The sequence below is a fragment of the Biomphalaria glabrata genome, chromosome 8 (genome assembly GCF_947242115.1).
Source record: "Biomphalaria glabrata chromosome 8, xgBioGlab47.1, whole genome shotgun sequence".
In the NCBI taxonomy this organism is placed as follows: domain Eukaryota; kingdom Metazoa; phylum Mollusca; class Gastropoda; family Planorbidae; genus Biomphalaria; species Biomphalaria glabrata.
The window spans coordinates 5,267,383-5,287,758 of NC_074718.1; the positions used below are offsets into that span (position 1 = coordinate 5,267,383).

The following is a 20,376-nucleotide window of genomic DNA, read 5'->3' on the forward strand; positions in this document are numbered from 1 at the left end:
TCAAAGATTATCGAATGCAGTCATTTTGAACTCAAAACATAGGATTAATACATATATTAAACATAAATAAACAGCAGCACCAGGAACCAAGTTTTTAAATGAGAGAAAGTGGTGAATGAAATGTATCGAAAATAAGGGTCTGTAACCGATGCATGTGTATATCAAATGTAGCTGAAGTATTTCTAGAAGATGCTTAATTAGACTAACTGCGTGCGTACCTTGTTTGATGTATTTCAATTGCGAGTTCTTGAAATCATGCACACCGTCACAAATATAGATAAGGTACTAACAGGAACACAGACTCAATGACCAAGTTGACTCAAGGTGAACTTCAAACAAACGTTTATTACAGAATGGGCCACAGTCTAATCTGTCTCTAATAACGATGTTATCCCCTCAAGAGTCTAGCCGTAACTGATTAATAAAAGTCTATTCTAATCTCTAACCCAAAGTCTATGTCGTCACTATAAAATGTATGTTCACTGTCATGACCAAGGCACAGTCCCTTATTTTCGTCACATTTAATTCACTACTTTCTCTCATTTAAAAACTTGGTCCCTGGTGCTGCTGTTTATTTATGTTTAATATATGTATGTATCATCATTTGTTTCAGCACCTAGCTTCATTTCTATATTAACATAGGATTAAGTAGCACTCCATGAGTTAAAGACAAAGAGTCACATATTTAATTGTTCTAGACTTTGGGTCTTCTAGTTTCATGAAGCATCTTACAAAATCTGTTTGTCATCTTTGGTGTGCAATGAGTTAAACAATATTTTCTGTTTATTTTTCAGGGACTGCTACTGTTGTTATTGAACTGCTAGATGTCAATGACAATGGGCCGAGGTTTAACCCTGAGACCCTGAGGTTGAATGTCTCAGAGAATGAAACGGCTGGAATGGAGGTGGCAGTGCTCCGAGACTACACTGTAGATGCTGACCTGCCACCCAACCAGGGGCCTTACAGATACAAGTTCACTTTGGGCTCCTGGTCTGACTACTTCTCATTCAACGAGCTAACCGGCCGCATAGAGACGACCAAAGTTCTTAACCGAGATCTGACACCACAGTTTGTCATCCCGGTAGTTGTGTCTGACGGTGGGACTCCCACCATGACCTCAACACTGACTTTCACCATCATTGTTACGGATATAAATGATGCCCAGCCCAGACCGCGGCCACTGACTGTCCTAGTTAACCTCCTCGAAAATCAAAGGCTGTCTGGGAAAATTGCAGATGTTCGCCCGCTGGACTCGGATCTCTCTGACCCGTTCCGGTGTAGAATCCTGAGCGGAGATGCAGCCAACTTTGTTATTAATAACAATAACTGTGACCTGGAAGCCTTGCAGCTGACCTCTGCGGACACGTATAAACTCAGGGTGCAAGGAACAGATGATAAATACCCCAGTGTGGAGTATGATGTCACTGTCAACGTCCAGTTACTGACCAATGACAGTCTGATCAGTTCTGTAGTCATGGAATTAAGAAATGAAAAGGCATCCACATTCTTGGAGAAGAAATACACTTTGTTTAAAAAGGCAGTGGAAGATGTGTTTGGGGTGTATGTAACCTGTAGGATCTACAGCGTGAAAGAGTCTGGGTCAAATCTTTACGTCTTCATGTTTGCAAACGACAACCACAACAGATTACTCAGCAGTAGTGACATGATTAGAGGATTGAACTCTTCAAAGTCTATTGTAGAAACTGCAAGCTCTGTTAGTATCCAGAATGTAGCCCTTGTTCGGTGTAGTTCTGGTTCTTGTAAGAATGGGGGAGTCTGCTCAACAGTGGTTGTTTTGCAGAAGGAAATCACTATCATCGACTCGCCCAGCTGGGTGATGACCTCTTGGAGTCCTGACCCCGCAATATCATGTTTTTGTATGCCAGCTTTTACTGGGCCTTTATGTGAAGATAGTCAAAAGCCCTGTGGATCAGATTACTGCAATCATGGGGGAACATGCAACAACAATGTTTGCAGCTGTCCCAACAACTGGCAAGGCCCGTTTTGCCAGATAGATGTGGATGAATGCAGTCTTACTCCAGAATGCAAAAATGGGGCAACCTGTCACAACATCGATGGCTCCTATGAGTGCATCTGTACTCCGGGGTACCAGGGGAAATTCTGCGACACTCCCAACTTCTGTGCCAGCCAGCCTTGTTCCCCTCATGGCACCTGTGAAGAGCTCATAGACACCTACCATTGCCGCTGCAACTATGGCTACCATGGTCCTACTTGCCAGCTGTCAAGTATGTCTTTCGGTGAAGGCTCGTACGCTGTGTTCCCTTCGGTGGACAACTATCACACCTTCAACATCAGTCTGTATTTTGCTACGGTCAGCAGCAATGCTCTCCTCATGTTCAGCCCAGTCTCCATAGGCCAGCTGCGACAAGGCTTCATTGCTGTTGAGGTAGTCAACAGCCAAGTCAAAGTATCATTTCTGCTAGATCCTCCAACTGACGCCCAGGATTCAGCAGTCATTACCTTGTCCACCACAGCCATTGTAAACACTGGATACTGGTACAGACTGGAGTTTACTAAAGTCACATGGGTAAGTTTGTCTACAGGTTGAATCTACTTACTTATGTATTCTTTCTATTCTAAAAATTTGAAGGGTAAACTGATCCATTTATAATCTTCTCTACAGACTCTTTGTATCATTTGAACTTCCATCTCATTAAAAAAAAAAGTAAAGTTCCCCTTTCAGACCTTGTGGTCTATAGGGCAGATGATGTAAAGTTCATCTGTTTCTGTGGCCTAGGGTTAACAAGGGTGTCATGTGGCCAGCACTACGACCAACTGCCTTTACTTTTCCGTAACTAATGTCAGGTACCCATTAGAGCTGGGCAGACTCAGAGGCGCCCGAAGATCCCGAAATTAAAAATCCCAGGATTCGAACCCCTGTTCGGGGGCCAAGCGCTTTACCGCTCAGCCACCGCGCCTCCCTCCATCTCATTATCAGAACTCAATTTGTTGTGTTTAGTTTTCAAATGTAGTGATTTCTATAAAATCTGATTGATCGTCACCATATGAAGATAAAATTCAAAATACCTTTTAAATTTGTTGATCATATTCTTATGTTTTTCACATTTAAAAACTTGGTTCACTTTGAACTTTTGGGAAGTTAAACGTTTTGTCTTACCTCCCTTACATTGATTTGATTCTAGGCACGTCTGGCCACTTGGACTGTGAAACTGTTCAATTTATGTCTTTGAAATCTATTTTTCTCCCCATGACAATCTTAGATAAATGATACTAGGCATTATTTTATTATAAGAACAGATCTCATACACACTTAATAGAATGATTGAATGTCGGGGCATGAACTTGTGTTATGAATTAATTTTAACTTTGCATGTATTGTCAAGACTGTAGTCAATGTTTCTTCTATTATTACCTAATGCATTGTCACATGATTGCACACATTTTGTTGACTGTATCATCAGACGGCCAACCTAATAGTTCAGAAATGTCCAGATCAAACGTGTGACAGCTGTGTTGATAAACGTAAAGAGTGTTACAATGAGACCAACTTTGCTCTCCAGTAAGTTGGCACCTTTTTTTTTTTCATTCTGTCAGTCTCGTTTTTTATTTTTTTTAATATTTATTCTAGATATCACTTTAAATAATAACTCTCCTATTATATTTGTGGAATAAGCCATCACTGGTTTTAAGTAACTTTTTTTTAAAGTCAATACCATGCCTGCATCTATTAAAGTTAAAAAAGAACATTGTATATAGGTTCTTAAAAAAGGTCATTTAAGATCTTTATGTTCTGACGATGTGAACCACTGGGCTAATTATCCAGTGTTCAATTAGGGTTGAGCTTGTGCCCATTTATAACCAACTGTGACCAACTGGAAGATGAATACCAAAAGGCCAGGAGTAAGAGAGATGGTTCTTCACCTATCCCTCTGTCCAGAGGTTTCCCTTCAACTAGATGACCATTTAATCACATCTGTTAACATGAGACATGGCTCATTGAGCCAAGCTATGGGTTCCTTCTTACAGTGTGAGGCTGGAGGCCAAGTCCATGAAGGCTTCCTGCATATTCCTATGATGCACTTCCACGAGCTGTGAGAGGACCTGCACTAAGTATCCTGACAACTGTCAAAATTTTTTCAAATGATTTATATGTGACCAAGCTTTCCTGGGTTACTAAATAGAGCCTGAAGTATAATTTCATTATTAATTATTTTATATATGCAATTTATCGGGATTATTTAAACAGGTAACACTCCAATTCGGCAGGTGTTAGAAGGGGAATCTTCTAGCTCAACTTGCTAGATTTTAGAAGGGAAACTACTTTGGCAATGTTCAGTGTAATTGAGATTCTTATCATTTTGAATGTCTAAATTTCAGAAACCTCCAGCTGACTGGTCAATACATTAGCATAGGCGGCATCAAGAATTTCAAGGACATAACTGACCAGAAAGGTGCTGTGTCCACCCATGACTTTGTTGGATGTGTCCACAGTGTGTCCATCAACAACCGACCTTTTGGTGGATCCTCCCTGGTCAGTGGTTCAGACTCTGGAACCAGCATGCCTATAGAGAGTCTGAATGTCAGCAGTAGCTGTCCCAGGCAGCAGGCTACCAGCATGTGTGTCAACTTGGACTGTCATGATGGCACCTGTGTGGACAAATGGTCTGAGGTGACCTGCAAGTGCTCCAGTAAATACATGGATGATACATGCTCCTCAGGTCAGTAACATTGGGATCACTGATTTATATCTGTGGGGCTATCATAATTTCTTGTAGCTTGTGTGTAAATTATAAGTGTCAGTGATTTATATCTGTGGGTGCTATCATAATTTCTTGCAGCATGTGTGGAAGCTATTATAAGTGTCAGTGATTTACACCTGTGGGGCTAGCATAATTTCTTGTAGCATGTGTGTAAGCTGTAAGTGTCAGTAATTTATATCTGTGGGGGCTATCATAATTTCTAGTAGCCTGTGTGTAAGTTATAAGTGTCAGTGATTTATATCTGTGGGGCTATCATAATTTCTTGTAGCATGTGTGTAAGTTATAAGTGTCAGTGATTTCATAATGTGTTTGAGAGGTTTAAAGGTTAAAAGTAAGTCCAGAGTGTAACCAAGAGTTATCCCTTATCATACTTTGTTATCTACCTTAGTTTAAAGACTTTATTTACTTTATCCACTTTATTTTCTAAAAAATAAAACTCTTGTCATTCTTTAATGAAAAGATCATAATAAACTACAAAGATGATGGAAATAGAATGTCTTGCAAAATATTTAATGCTCATTATATCACCAAACTAATTGTAAATTGATGCTCATTTTATCACCGAACTAATTGTAAATTAATGCTCATTATATCACAATTAATTGTTGCGCCAGCAGGCAGCAGTCGTGTTTTTTCGTCTCTCGTTTTGGAGGATTTTTGTGTTGCCATTTTCTAGAGCTAAGTGATCTTTCTTATACCATTAGATTTGTGTTGATTTCGTCTATAGATTGGTGTATTTAGTTCGATAGATTTAAGTCACGTTATTTAAATTTAATTAGTTTCTGTATTCATTTACTATCCTTTAGTTTAACAAGCATCTATATAAACAGTAACAGAGTGATACTCATAGCCCGAGGGATTGATGTGCTTGGTAAAACCGTGTACCGTGGCCACTACATAGCAGTCGGAGCGCAAACCTGTGTGTCATCAGTCCTAGTGTGTCAAATCACCGTACTGGAGTCATGGACGCTAATCTATTACGTCGCATAGGACGCACATGTGTGTTACTCAAATCACGACTAGACAGCGAGGTTTTCCGAAATATTCGTCGACTTGGCATCGGGCGTAAACTGCCGACAGTTCGTGGGTCTAGGGCTGGGCGTCTTATTCGCCTATGGTATAACCTACCGCAATTCAACTCAACAGATACATGTCACACAGTTTCCAGGACTCTTAACTGTGTTGTTAACCCCACCCCTACTCCTGTCATTTCTTCTACGACAGAGTTCAGCAGTTCTCTACTAAACTGTTTTATTAACCACCCCACCCCTATTGCTCCTCACACAACAGAGGTCAGATGTCCCCATCAAAAAACTATAATTCGGGATATTACTCCTCCGGTGTCTTCAAAATGTGCTACGCCTCTGGTGACTATATCCTCCAGTCTGCTTAAAATAATGCACCTCAACGCCCAGTCATGCAGTAACAAAGCTCTTGAGCTTGCAGACACCATCACTGATGATAGCTACGACATCGTTTTCCTTAGTGAGACATGGTTTAAAGAAGTTGGTGATGAGCCAAGAACCATTGAGCTAACGCCACCAGGCTTTCTTTTAAAGAGTCTACCTCGAAAAACAGGCAGCGGAGGGGGCTTAGCAATACTGTACAGAGATAGTCTAGCCAAGTATGTAACAATAAGACCTGAAAGCTCAACGTACACCACCTTTGAGATGTGCGAGTTTCGCCTTTCCCACCTCAGTAGAACACTGACTTTTATTTTCCTGTACCGCCCACCACCAAGCAAGAGAAATAAATTGACAACAAAAGTTTTCATCGAAGAATTTCAAGACCTCCTTGACAGTCACATATCAACAAAAGATCTATTTGTCATAGGCGATGTGAACTTGCATTTTGACAGTGAAAATGAGACATACGCGATGTCGCTGAAAAATGCGCTAAAGGATCGCAACTTAGACCAACTGATAAATGTTCCGACACACGTCAAAGGCCATACTCTTGACTGGATTGTTACAAATGCAAGTGAGCTTGTAGCCAAACTCAATGTCTCAGACCGCGGCTTGTCAGATCATTTTCTCGTAAACTTTGAAATGCGCCTATCAAAAGCAAAAAGGCCAAAGAAAAACGTGACTTCCCGTAAACTTAAAGCCATAGATATTGCCTCCTTCAAAATGGACGTGACCTCTTTGCTGTTGCAACAGAGCAACACAGACGTTCTCAGCAATTACAATTCTTGCTTGAAAAAGTTGCTGGACAGCCATGCACCTCTTGTCACTCGTACAGTCTCAGTTAGGCCATCTGCACCCTGGTTGACGGAAGACATAAAGAATGCCAAACTTATTCGCCGACGTGCCGAACGTACATTTCAAAAGACAGGTCTGACGATACATCGACAAATATACATACGAGAAAAAAACAAGGTTAACCGTATGATTAGAGACGCAAAAGCTAGTCATATTCGACAAATAATCGAAAATTCTGATTCTTCAAAGGAGCTATTTAGGATCACCGCTGAAATGTTAGGGGGAGCAAATAACGAACGTTTGCCGTCATCTATTCCAGTATCTGAACTTCCTGATTCCTTCAATAGATTCTTCATTGGGAAGATTGAGCAGATTAGAAATGACATGCCATCCCTCTCATCACAGCTTGACCACTCTCCAATTTTTCAAAATACTCCTTTTTGCGAGTTTCAGCGTATATCTGAAGATTATGTCAAAAGTACTATTTTGAAGATGCCAAATAAGTCATGTGACCTTGATCCCATTCCAACCTCCTTGCTCCTTGAATGTTTAGATGAGCTTGTACCTACAATTACCAACATTGTGAACTCTTCACTGACTTCAGGCATTGTACCACAGCAATTTAAGCATGCACTTGTCAGGCCCTTATTAAAGAAATCCAGTCTTGACCCGGAATGTCTAAAAAACTATCGCCCGGTTTCAAATCTTCCCTTCCTGTCAAAGCTTCTGGAGCGCATCGTGTTAGTGCAAATTCTTTCTCATCTTGAACAGTACTGTCTCTTGGAAGAATTTCAATCTGCATATAGGAAGTGCCGTAGCACAGAGACAGCAGTGGTCAGGGTACTAAACGACTTACTTCACAATTCCGACAAAGGCCACATATCAATTCTTTCTATGCTGGACTTGTCCGCAGCCTTTGATACGCTAGACCATGAAATTATGATGGCCAGATTCTCTGCAACTTTTGGTTTAGCAGGAGTCGTCCTAAAGTGGCTTGGATCCTACCTGACGGAACGCACTCAAAGTGTCGTTGTTAGCGGGACGGAATCAACAAGCTTACTTTTGAAGTACGGAGTACCCCAAGGATCAGTTCTAGGCCCAGTACTGTTCACTATGTACACATATCCACTCAGCGGTGTCATACGGCCAACCGGCATCTTATACCATTTCTTTGCCGATGACTCACAGTTATACGATTCATCAGTACCCTCAGAGGTGTCGCATCTGGCAGAGAAAATCAGTAGTACTGTTGCAAGGGTGAGCGATTGGATGGTTGAAAATAAACTCAAGATGAACGAAGACAAGACAGAAATAATTAAGATTGGCACTAGGAACAATGTCTCAAAAGTTGAAAGCACAGATTCTCTCTTTATCACGAACTGCCATGTTCCTTTTGTCCATATAGTGCGGAATCTTGGAGTTTTCTTCGACTCAACACTATCTTTCGACCCACACATAAATCAGCTCTGCAAAGGTCTTTATCTGCAGCTGCGCAGATTAGGCCAGATCCGACCATATTTAACAACGGAGTCAACAAAAACGCTAGCTGTGGCATTCATACTCTCCCGCCTTGACTACTGCAACGCCGTGCTAGCAGGTATACCTGATGACAAAATAGCCAAGCTGCAACGTATACAGAACAACGCCGCTCGAATAGTCCTTAAAAAAACTAGACAAGATTCTGCTACTACGCTCTTGCGCACGCTCCATTGGCTTCCCGTGAAAGCGAGAATCGATTACAAGGTCGCCACACTTTGTCATCAGTGTATATATAACAATGAGATGCCCTTGTACCTTAGCGAACTGATTACTCCATATGTCCCCCAGAGAACCCTGCGCTCAATGGACTCAACGCTTTTAGTAGTGCCACGTTTCTCCCTCAAAAGCTACGGTCTGCATGCTTTTTCAGTTCACGGACCAAAGGTTTGGAACTCACTCCCCATTGATCTCAGACAGACAACATGCTATACCACTTTTAAGAAGAACATTAAGACCTACTTGTTTAAAACTTTTTTAGATTAACTGTTATCCTAGAAATTGTGTTTATGTTTGTAATGTTGTTACAGCGCCTTGAGCCTACATTTTGTTTGTTAACAGCGCTTTATAAATAAAATTATTATTATCACCAAACTAATTGTAAATTGATGCTCATTTTATCACCGAACTAATTGTAAATTAATGCTCATTATATCACCAAACTAATTGTAATGAACATTTCAGCTGCATTTATGATAAAATCATTTTTTGTTTAGCACTAAGCTTACGTTTAGATTAGATTATTATTCTAAGGTATTTAGGAAGAATTCTTATCTTATATAATACAGACGTTACTTCAAAAAAGAAGATGATTACGTCCTACGCGTCATGCATTTAGTCATGCATAGAATTAAATTTGGACATATTAAGTACTGCCATACATTTCTTAATACCTACAATACATTTGTGTACAATAAATCTACTAACAGTGAGGCAACCCTTCACTCTGGGAAACAATGCTAAAGTCAAGTACACCCTGCACCAGTCATTTGTGAGAGATGCCACATTGGCTGCCCTGAGGGCCAGACGTAGACGTGGTGTAGCTGAGTCTGCCCTGGTGTTAAGACTGAGGACAGTCCAGAACAAAGGAGTAGTCTTCAGTTCATCCACAGACACCAGCAGCTGTTTGCTTTGGGTGAGTACTTAGCTTATAAAATTACAGTCGTTACTTCAAAAAAGATTTTTATGTCATATGGGTGTCATACTAGTTTTGATTTTCAGATCTTTTTACAGTCATTCTTCACAGACATAATAATAATAATAATCTTATCCAAAAGGCAATTGTCTTACAATTTGTGCATTTCTCAAAAAAAAAATCCAAAAAAAAAACAACATAATAACTATAGAAAACAAAATATACATTCACACCAGATTCACTCAAAAGTTGCATGTGAAATGTTTATTTGTATTTGTAGATAGTTGTATTGTATTTAATAATTTGATTGCCAAAAGAGTTTTTGTGTCTGTTTGGCTTTGTCATCGATGTCTTGTGTTTCCTTTGTGATGGTAAAATAAAACTCCTGACCCAGAGGGTGTTTTTTTTTATATTTTAAAAATCTTTTTAGCTTTCTTATGAATGTTTTTCTCAAACAGTCGCCCAAACAGTAAATTTTTTTTTTACCAACAACCTTACTAGCGGCATTTAAGATTTTATAAATTTATTTTCCTTTTTAATGTTCAGATCGCCATACCAGGCAGTACTATTGAAACTTAAAATATTGCCAATGTGAGCATAATAAAGCATTGCCAAGGCTTTTTCACTAAGACTAGGGAGGACATTTTTCTTAGTAAATCATACAAAAAGATAAATATGTGCCAAATCTTTCATTTGACTGAGATAAATGCATTATGTTTACGCAGTTGGTTTCTTTGGTTAGTTCAGAATACTTGGTACTTTCTCTTTTTACAAAGCTTGTATCAACTCACTCTGTCTGTATTGTAAAAAGTTTGTACACATCATTTCTACCTAACCCATCTCAGATTAAGCTGAAATTTGCACAATTGATCTTTTACCTGACAGCACAAGAATGAATAAAAACAAATTAACCAATTAGTCAATTAACTATTGTTACTTAATTATTTTGTTTGGTATCTTGAACAAAGGTAAGAAATCGTACTTGACAGATGTGGTGGTATAAGTTGAATTAGTTCCCTTGAGGATTCTTGAGCCCTATGTAAACATTTTTATTTTTTAAGCATTCAAAAAAAAAAAAAATCATGTTCACCAAGATACCCCCTTCTACCCTCCCCCTTTCACAACTGGTCCATACAAAGTGATAGGATCATAGCACATTGAGAAAGCTAAAAGCTAAATAAAAACAACTGGTAAAACTATTTCTAATTGCACAGATTTATTATGTCTAAGTTTCATATATATTTTTATATTTGACTGATCCAAACTAATTGATACAATTACACTTAATGTAAGCTTTGTTTTTAAAAAGAGTATTTTTAAAATGTTTTTTATTTTGTTATGCTCTTGGCGTCACTGTTTAGGTCTAGTTAGAAAATCTAGTTATTTATATATATAGGCTTAAAGCCTAGTTTAATACCATATCAGTTAATATCAGTAATATAAAATATAATGGGCCCAGTACTTGGATTCTTGTTATTTCCATGATACTAGTGTAAATGATGTTGAATGGTGTAATGTTGAAGAATGCGAATGTCGTGAAATGGTGGGTTCTTGCTTCCTGGAGTACTCTTAACACGCGACAATTATGTACACTACAAACTGACTTAAGTCCGTTTCAGCAGACAAATATAGAGTTTATTTTACAACATAATAATAATACTGCACTCCTTGTTAGTACTACAAGTCAAAAAATAATAAACAATCCTATCCGCATAACAGCGGTATCAAATGTATCCAATACAAATCCAATACAATTACAAATCACGTCCGCATCTCAGCAGGTAACACTGTGCAGAAATATAGATTAACTAATACATGTCTCAAAAAGACCACTGGCAACAACTGCCCACAAGTTACTTTCTAACTGAAATTACTACAGACTTTTCTAAGTCGCTACTGTCCATTCCGGACCAAAATATTACTTGACCACCCGTCTAAAGAATACCACTTGACTTCACTAACTTGACTTGACTTGACTGAACTCAAAGTCAACTTTATTCATTCTACTTCCTGTTTTCTACATCTTTTAACCTCTTAACATGACGTGAACTTTAGATCATGCAATGTCAACTAAGACTGTGACAACTAGGTACTTAGACTAAGTAGGGCCTTCTATGTTTGATTGAACTCTTGCTAACCTTTTGTTCTCTATGTATTCTCTTCTCTTCAGTTTGATGAGGTCGGCCTGCACTTCCTGCTCAAGTCTCCTGATGCTGTCAGTGACCCGATTACCCTGACAGATGTGAGCATCGGTGATGGGTCTTGGCACAATGTGACAGTGTCCAGGTTCGGCACTACATACACCCTAGACTTTGATGAGCAGAAGTCTCAGACCAAAGTATTTGGAGAGACGTATGACTTTGATAGTTTGAGACTGACGGAGATGGCGATTGGTGGATCAGCCGTTGTTCCAGCTAATCAAGAAATACAAGGTGTGTCCTTGTGATTGTATAGTCATGATCCTCCTTTAAAAAAAAATAAGATAATTTCAAATTGTTGTCTTATATTTAGTTTCAAGTGACATTAAAACTGAGGTCGAAAATTAAATGAGAAAATTTTAAGAATTAAAAAAAAAAACATTTCAAAATTTGTATGGTTTCAGGAGATGAAAAAAAACATAGTTTGTAGTCATATTGCTTAGTTTTTGATGAATTAGAAAAATAGGAATGAGTACTAAGACATAGCCTATTGGAATGAAAGTACTTTTTAGTTTTTCTGGTTTATTTGCTATTTTGATACTTAGAATTCCAAAGATTTTGACGTGGTCAGGTTGACATTTTGTTTCATTTATTTTTTCAGGTTTCCAAGGCTGTCTATCTCAGTTTCTTATCAATGGAGAGTTGATGCAGTTAAATGGTACATCCGACAAGTACCTCATAACTACTGAGGGTGGTGTGGACGGGACCTGCCTTGCCCTCTGCAGCAACTCCCCCTGCGGTGGCAACAACAAGTGCACCCCAGACGGAGAGAAGTTCAAGTGTATGTACATGGCGGAGGAATCTGCCGGCCTGGAGACGGGAATCATCGTCGTCATCGTGTTCTTCTCCATCCTTCTGTGCGCCATTGTGGTCGTGTTTGTCCTCTTCCGTACCCGGCGGGATCTGTTCCACCGGTGTGTGAGAAGCAAGAAGAAGAGTCCTAGCATTGGGTCCAGCTCCAGCCATGGCAAGGTCCTGGACAACATGATCACGTCAGGGGGGATCAACTCCAGGTACGCCTTGAACCCCAGCGAGGAGGAGATGATCATTCGAAATCACATCGCCGAAAATTTGAACGGTTCCAAAGGGAGCTCGCTCTCGGCAAGACCTGATCTGATTGGTTCCAACTTTTCCGATCAGCCTCTGCATCTGTCGGACGGGACAGTTATCATGGAGACAGGGGTGATGAATAATCTTCTTGGTGAAGAGGATGCCCCTGAGCACTATGATTTTGAAAATGCCAGCAGTATTGCTCCATCCGACATTGCCCCATCAGAAGTGATACGACATTATAAGGATTTCCGCAATGGCACTCATCACCACCACCACCACCATCATCAACAGCTGCAACCGTCACCACTCAACAACCAACTTTTTAATAAATACAGAGACAGCCCTGTGTCAGGGTCCAACTACAGGGCTGGACCTAACGCCAGTCACGTTCGTCAGAGTCCTCTGTCTCTATCAGGTTCTGCACTGTCTGTGCCGCATAATGGTTCCCAGGTGCTTCTACCAACTGGGGGACGACCAAGTTCTGCCCTGGCTGCCCTGAATCAGGCAGAAGGCTCCAGATCCCGCATGAGCCCACTGACGCAGCTCAACGTGCGCAGCCCACGAACCCTGCCACAAAACTACAACACCAACAACCTAAGTCGCAGTAATTCCATTGGCAGTCATCATAGCCACAGCTCTAGCTCCTCAGCCACTGGCCACCTCATCCCCCCTGTACATTCCCAACACAAACTCACTAACAATAAATCTCTCTCTCTAGCCAGGGGAAGTAATCCCAAAGGGTTAACAGTAGAGGACGTTAACCGTCTCAATGCGAGACCAGATCTCACTGACCCCCTCAGCCTCCTTGAAGTTGGGTCATCCTCCGTGGACGGCAGACCAAAGGTCAACCACCACATTTTACCTCAAGAACCAGTATTAGACAGCAGCTTGCTCCTGGAAGCTCCAGACTCCAGCTCCTCAGATAGCGGAGCCAACGACTCTTTCACGTGTTCAGAATTTGAATATGATAATGATAATGTAAGAACTAGGCTAGATTTGGACCCAAAGAAAATGATCTTTTCAAAACTGACCGAGGTTGAGAACGAGAGTGATGACCATCATCATCCCCCCCAACACCAGAAAATGAACTCAGATGGGTTTGTCTCTAATGGGGATTCTTTTACCAGCACAAACCCATCCTCCTCATCCTTGGGAAGTCCCTCGACACCCAACCATCAGTACCTCATTTCCAACCAGTATGACTTTGACGCCCTGCTAAACTGGGCCCCCAACTTTGACAAGTTTGTGGGTGTGTTCAGGGATATAGCCCAGCTGCCCGACACCGGAGGACACAAAAATGTTACGGACCATGATTACGAAGAGTATGTGTAGCCTGGTAGGGTGGTAGAGTTTGTACATAATATCCGTTAATTGTTAGTATGGCTGTGTGTTTGACTTCCATGGATGCCAGTGTCTATTCAAGTTTGAAACAAAAATAGAATCAAAACACTTTATATATATATATTATGTCTAGTGATATTGACATTGTTAAGTTATCAATTAGAATAGTTCATTATCATTGTGAACTCATCCTCAAACAAATAGTTTTGAAGTTGGAGAAGAAAATATGTACTAGTAAAATGTTATAACTTCTTTTTTTTTTGGTTTAAATTTTGCTGTTAGTTTGGGAGGGAGGGAGTGAAATAGTCTAGTGTCAAAGAATTTGTTAGGGTACAGTTTGGTGTCTGAAAAGTTTCCAGTTCTAATTCATCTACTGACACTAAGTTCTCATTGATTCTCTTGCTGTCATCCTTCACAAGCTCAGCTAGTTTGAGGTCTTGTAGTTTTAGAATTGTCTGTCCAGTATTTGACCCACAACAATTAAAATCAAATCTGATGTAATTCCAGTTCACCTTGAATTGATTTCCAGCAATCTGATGCACTGTTGATTATATGGCCTCCTTTAAGTTAATTTTGATTGATAGAATGTCTGGTGTAAGCTCTCAGCTTTAATCAATGCTTTTATTCCATGTCATCTAACATTGTACAGAGTGAGGGAGAGGATGTGTCTGTACTCGATGCAATCATGTAGATACAAATTGTTTGCCCTGTATTATTGCCTCCCGTTGTTATCCTGTATTTGCCTTTTGTAAAGGCTTCAGATTTTGTTTGCATCATAAGAGTAACAGATTTTCAGACACTTTTTTTTTCATACTTGTGACATTTGACCATTTCCTATCAGTGACTGCCTTCAGTCAATCTGTTTCTATATCAGAGTGATCATTCCTTCAAGTCAGTGTTTCACAAACTTTTTCCTTAACGGAATGCATCACACATTCTGAGTATTTAGCGGAACACTCTGCTTATTTTTTTTAAAGAGATTACTTCGGGTGGTGGCCTACTAGTTTATTAATCAAGTAGTTTGTGGCCTCGCAGAACATTAAGAGTTCTGTGGAACACAGTTTGGGGAAACACTGCTTTAAGTTATTGTTCTTTGTTCCTAAGTAATAGCGGCATCTTTGATGTTAGAAATGGTAATGGCAATAATAAGCTTTCATGTTTAGAGAGTGAAGTCTCATGATGAAGATTTCTATGATTAGAATCATATCAGCTAGTTATGAAGATAAGGTTCTAATATGCAACTTGTATTTCAACTTTGACATAGAATGACAGAAGGTCAAATGTCATTGTAAAACTTCAATGTGTTGTAATTAGTTGATGACTTTTTGTGTACATTTAAAACATTCCTTGATTTATTGAACATAGACTTGACATGTCATCTCATTCTAAACTTTATTCTGTGTTCTCTCACTATGTAAGCAATAGTGCTAACCCTTTGACGAATGTTGTACTTGACATGTTCAAAGTTGGCAGTGCTGTGTCTGGTCCTCGGGAAGGACAGAAAGTGATTGCATTCTTTATACACTTCGGATGAACAAAAAAACAAAACAAAAATGTTTTTGTTTGTAAACTATGCTTTAATGTTTTTGTAAAAAACTGAGATGATATTTTTATGTAACTTAAGTGCAGCTGTACTTAATCTTTACACTTGGTTTTATTTTGATTGATTTTGGTAAGGGAAGTATTCTCTCTCTCTACAATATTGTGTGTACTAGTTGACTGTGTGTGTGTATTATACAATAGTTCTTGAATGAAGCATAAATATGTGATGCATAGTTGAGAAAAACAAAGTTTTGTAGCCCACAGTTCATGAGCACCCAGCATAGTCTGTGCAGGGGAAAAGTTTCAGGAGTAGTCCAAGATAACAAGTGTCACGGAGAAACTGTGATTATTACTATGCAGGCCATAACATTAGCTCTAGTCTTCTATGTCAAGATTGAGTCCATCTCAAGCTGTGAGAACATGTTTTGAAGTAGATAGACTAATGAATGTCAAATGAAACAATGTAAAATAAATGTTAGAAGCAAGGATCAGGCCAAAGTATTGAAGGGAGATAACACTAGTTATTGTGAAATTTTTTGTATTTATTTATAGCTCTGGCTAACCCTGAGGTTTTGATACACATTGAAATATTTAATAAACTGCAAAAAAAAAAAAAAGTGCACAAATATTGTAGGTTTTTATGGCTGAGACTTTGTATTTTCAGAGTGTTTTTTAATGCCCATTGGTGAGAACAATTTTTATTAGTTGATCATACATTTGTATTTTTAACCAAATGTTTTTCTGCTATTTATATTTTGTAAGAATTTCTTTCTAAGATGAAAGATGAATCATTTTTTTTTCTCATAGCAATTATTTGTACTGTTTCCAATTTCTCATTGTATCAAAAAAAAATTTATTGAATAAATCTACAAATATAAAGACACATTTGTTTTGTGTGTGATTTATGAGTAGTTTTGTTTTATAATAACTAGTCATGTCAGACCTTCATCTCCAGAAGTCTGAGAAATATCTTGAACATAACAGTGGTATGACAAAATAGATAACACCAAACTGTGGGAGACGAGTGGACAAAGAAATATAGAGGTACAGATCTTAGAAAGTGGAGATGGATAGATCACAAGATGCAGAAAAAGACTAAACAACAACATGGCCACACAGTGTATTAGATGAAGCCAAGAGAACAGGAAAGAGCCGGGAAGCCATTAAAAAACTAGCTAGCAAGAGACCCTGAAGAGTGGCATATTTTGTACTGAGGCCCTATGTTCCATGAGGGACTCCAAATAAAGATGATGATATAACTATATTTGAAACACTCTGTAGGCTCCGTGGTTCTGATGTAAGTCAGAAACAAAATACAAAGTTGTGTTATAAAAATGAATTTTGAAAGATACATATGAACATATGCCTAGAATGAAGTTTTGACCAACACCTGGGAAGTTTTCTTTTTTGAACAACTTTGGATTTGATGTTGTATCAATGTTGGGTTTTTGTTTAAAGTTAATTTCCAGGCATAAGTCACATTCTTTTCACACTACACAAATAGTGCGGCTTGAATAGCTCTATGCAATTAAGCTGTTTCACATCCACTCCACTGGCTTCTAGAGCATGCTAGAGTATCCAAAGTGTATTTCATGAATGTCCCTCAAATGTGTTTATGTTTCTAGTTGTGCTACACTTATTAAACAGATCTCTCCAAATGTCCCTCTCAGAGGTGTCTGTGTTTCTAGTTGTGCTACACTTATTAAACAGATCTCCAAATGTCCCTCACAGGTGTCTATGTTTCTAGTTGTGCTACACTTATTAAACAGATCTCTCCAAATGTCCCTCACAGGTGTCTATGTTTCTAGTTGTGCTACACTTATTAAACAGATCTCTCCAAATGTCCCTCTCAGAGGTGTCTGTGTTTCTAGTTGTGCTACACTTATTAAACATCTCTCCAAATGTCTCTCAGAGGTGTCTGTGTGTTCTAGTTGTGCTACACTTATTAAACATCTCTCCAAATGTCTCTCAGAGGTGTCTGTGTGTTCTAGTTGTGCTACACTTATTAAACATCTCTCCAAATGTCTCTCAGAGGTGTCTGTTTCTAGTTGTGCTACACTTATTAAACAGATCTCCAAATGTCCCTCAGAGGTGTCTATGTTTCTAGTTGTGCTACACTTATTAAACAGATCTCTCCAAATGTCCCTCATATGCTAGGACGAATTTGTACAAATACTCCTTCTTCCCTAGTGCTATTAGAGCATGGAATGGGTTGCCTGAGCTAGCCAGGAAAACCAGTGACTTGGCAGAATTTAAGTCATTGGTTGATATGCATGACTAAATGCATGACGCGTAGGACGTAATCATCTTCTTTTTTGAAGTAACGTCTGTATTATATAAGATAAGATACGGATGTGTCTGTGTTTATAGTTATGCTACACCTATTTAACAAATCTTTCCAAATGTCTATCAGGGGTGTCTATGTTTCTAGTTGTGCTACACTTATTAAACAGATCTCTCCAAATGTCCCTCAGAGGTGTCAATGCTGCACTCTCACCAAAAAAAGACTTGAAGACATGGACTAAAGATTTGGAACTCATTTCCCTTTGAGCTCAGACATAAAACAAACTATTCATCAAGAACATTAGATCCTGTTCAAAACTTATTTAGAGTAGTCTACCTTTACTTTTGTGCCTTTAAGGCCTAAGCTCAGACATGGCTCAGACTGTGTCCTACAGTAAATGAAATAATTTTTAATAATAATCTTTAATGTTATTTTCTCAGTAACTAAAAATGTTTTGAGTGTGCCTGTGTGATTTACGACAGCTAATCCTGCTATAACAGAAGTCACTCTATTGACTGCAGTTTTACTCACTAAATAATACAGAGTAACATCTTATCTTATATAATACAGACGTTACTTCAAAAAAGAAGAAGACTACGTCCTATGCGTGATGCATCTAGTCATGCATGTTAACCAATGAATTGAACTCTGCCAAGTCACTGGTTTTCATGGCTAGCTCTGGCAACCCATTCCATGCTCTAATAGCACCAAGGAAAAAGGAGTATTTGTACAAATTTGTCCTAGCATATGGAACGAGGTATATACCTTTATCTTTGTGTCTTTTTGAGTATTTTATTAGATTTTGTTTTTGAAGATTATGGTTCAGTGTTTTATGCATAATTGCTACTTTACTTTTGAGTCTTCTTTCCTGGAGGCTTTCTAAATTTAGTGATTTTACTAAAGGTGTTACTCTAGCTTGTTATGAATCTCAAATAGCCTCTGACAACCAGTCAAACTTCTGGCCTTCACGTGTGGCTTAGATATTGAGTCCGGCGGAACTGTTCTCACTAACAAGAGAAGGGGCAAAGGCGAGTAACTGGCGCCAAAACCAGTAAGCTTCGGGTTTGAGGGGCTCGTTATCTATGGCTGGCTACCCACCTAGGAGAAGGAAAACTCTAAATTCAAACCTCTGCTGCCTTGCAGCTATACACAATCATCGGAAAGGGCTTCGGGAGTCAACCCTGAGAAAAAATCTGGAGCAAGCGACCCTAAGGCAGTTTGCAGCACCCAGTGCTACACCCTGGCAGAACCTGCGGCGCCGCTGACCCCAAACAGTATCGGCACTTGCCGTTCCTTTGGATACATCAGCTGCGTGAGAGGGGGAAACTGATGTGTGGGCGACATCGTTCCGACCACAGCTAATGCTCAGGCATTCATCTCATTTCCATGAGATGATCCATAATCGCTTCGCTCTATTTTGTGTCTGTTCCAGTTTCTTAATGTTCAAGGGTCCCAAACAGAGGATGCATATTCTATTATTGGCCAAAACCTAGGTTAAATAACATTTTAATTTTATTAGAACACCTAGGTATTTTGCGTTTTTAGTCTGTGTTACTGGTTTACCATGAATAAGATAAGTGGAATTAATTTGTTTTAGTTGTTTGTTTTTTTTGTTACTCTTAAAAACTGACATTTTTCTGGAAGGAAAGACATGCTCCAATTTGATTCCCATTTCTGTAATTCAGCTAATTCTCTTTGTAAAATTTCTGTATCTTGTGTTGCTTTTATTGTTCTAGATCTATATATTATGCAATCGTCTGCAAATAATCTGACTTTTGTTCCTGAAGTAATGCAATTTGGTAAATCATTTATGTAAAAAAAAAATAGTAGTGGACCTAAGACTGTTCCTTGAGGTACACCTGAGTTTACTGTTATTGGTGTTGATTTAGAGCCATTTATTATTATAGTTTGTTCTCTCCCTATCAGAAAGTCTTTAATCCACTGATGCAGTGGACCATTAATGCCAAAGTATTTTAATTTTTTAAGCAAACTATGGTGGTGAACTTTGTCAAAAGCTTTGGAAAAATCTAATATGGTAGCATCTATTTGCTCGCTGTTATCTAAACCTTATGAAAAATCATCAATTAGTCCTATTAGTTGTGTTTCACATGATCTATATTTCCTAAAGCCATGTTGGTATGGAGTAAGGACATTATGTTTGTCTATGTGGTTTATGGTGTTGCTAGATATGATGTATGTGTTCTAGGATTTTACATGTGATGCTGGTAAGTGATACTGGTCTGTAGTTTCCTGGGTCTGATTTTTCTCCTTTTTTAAATAGAGGGGTGACATTAGCTTCTTTTCAGTCCCTTGGTACTCTTGCCCTGGTTAAGAGATGCCTGAA

General features: G+C 39.0%; 1 protein-coding gene across 3 annotated transcripts in view; it reads left to right on the forward strand.

The window, feature by feature from the left end:
• Window positions 1–16,631, forward strand: part of LOC106057322 (cadherin-related tumor suppressor-like) — a 157,680-nt gene extending 141,049 nt beyond the window's left edge. For all 3 annotated transcript variants that reach the window (XM_056039228.1, XM_056039229.1, XM_056039230.1), the window contains exons 16-21: window positions 795–2,548; window positions 3,444–3,541; window positions 4,360–4,700; window positions 9,409–9,614; window positions 11,785–12,046; window positions 12,414–16,631. In XM_056039228.1, the coding sequence (XP_055895203.1) occupies window positions 795–2,548; window positions 3,444–3,541; window positions 4,360–4,700; window positions 9,409–9,614; window positions 11,785–12,046; window positions 12,414–14,197 (4,445 nt within the window). In that variant the 3' untranslated portion in view covers window positions 14,198–16,631. The remainder of the gene's footprint in view (window positions 1–794; window positions 2,549–3,443; window positions 3,542–4,359; window positions 4,701–9,408; window positions 9,615–11,784; window positions 12,047–12,413) is intronic.
• The last annotated feature ends 3,745 nt before the right edge of the window (window positions 16,632–20,376 follow it).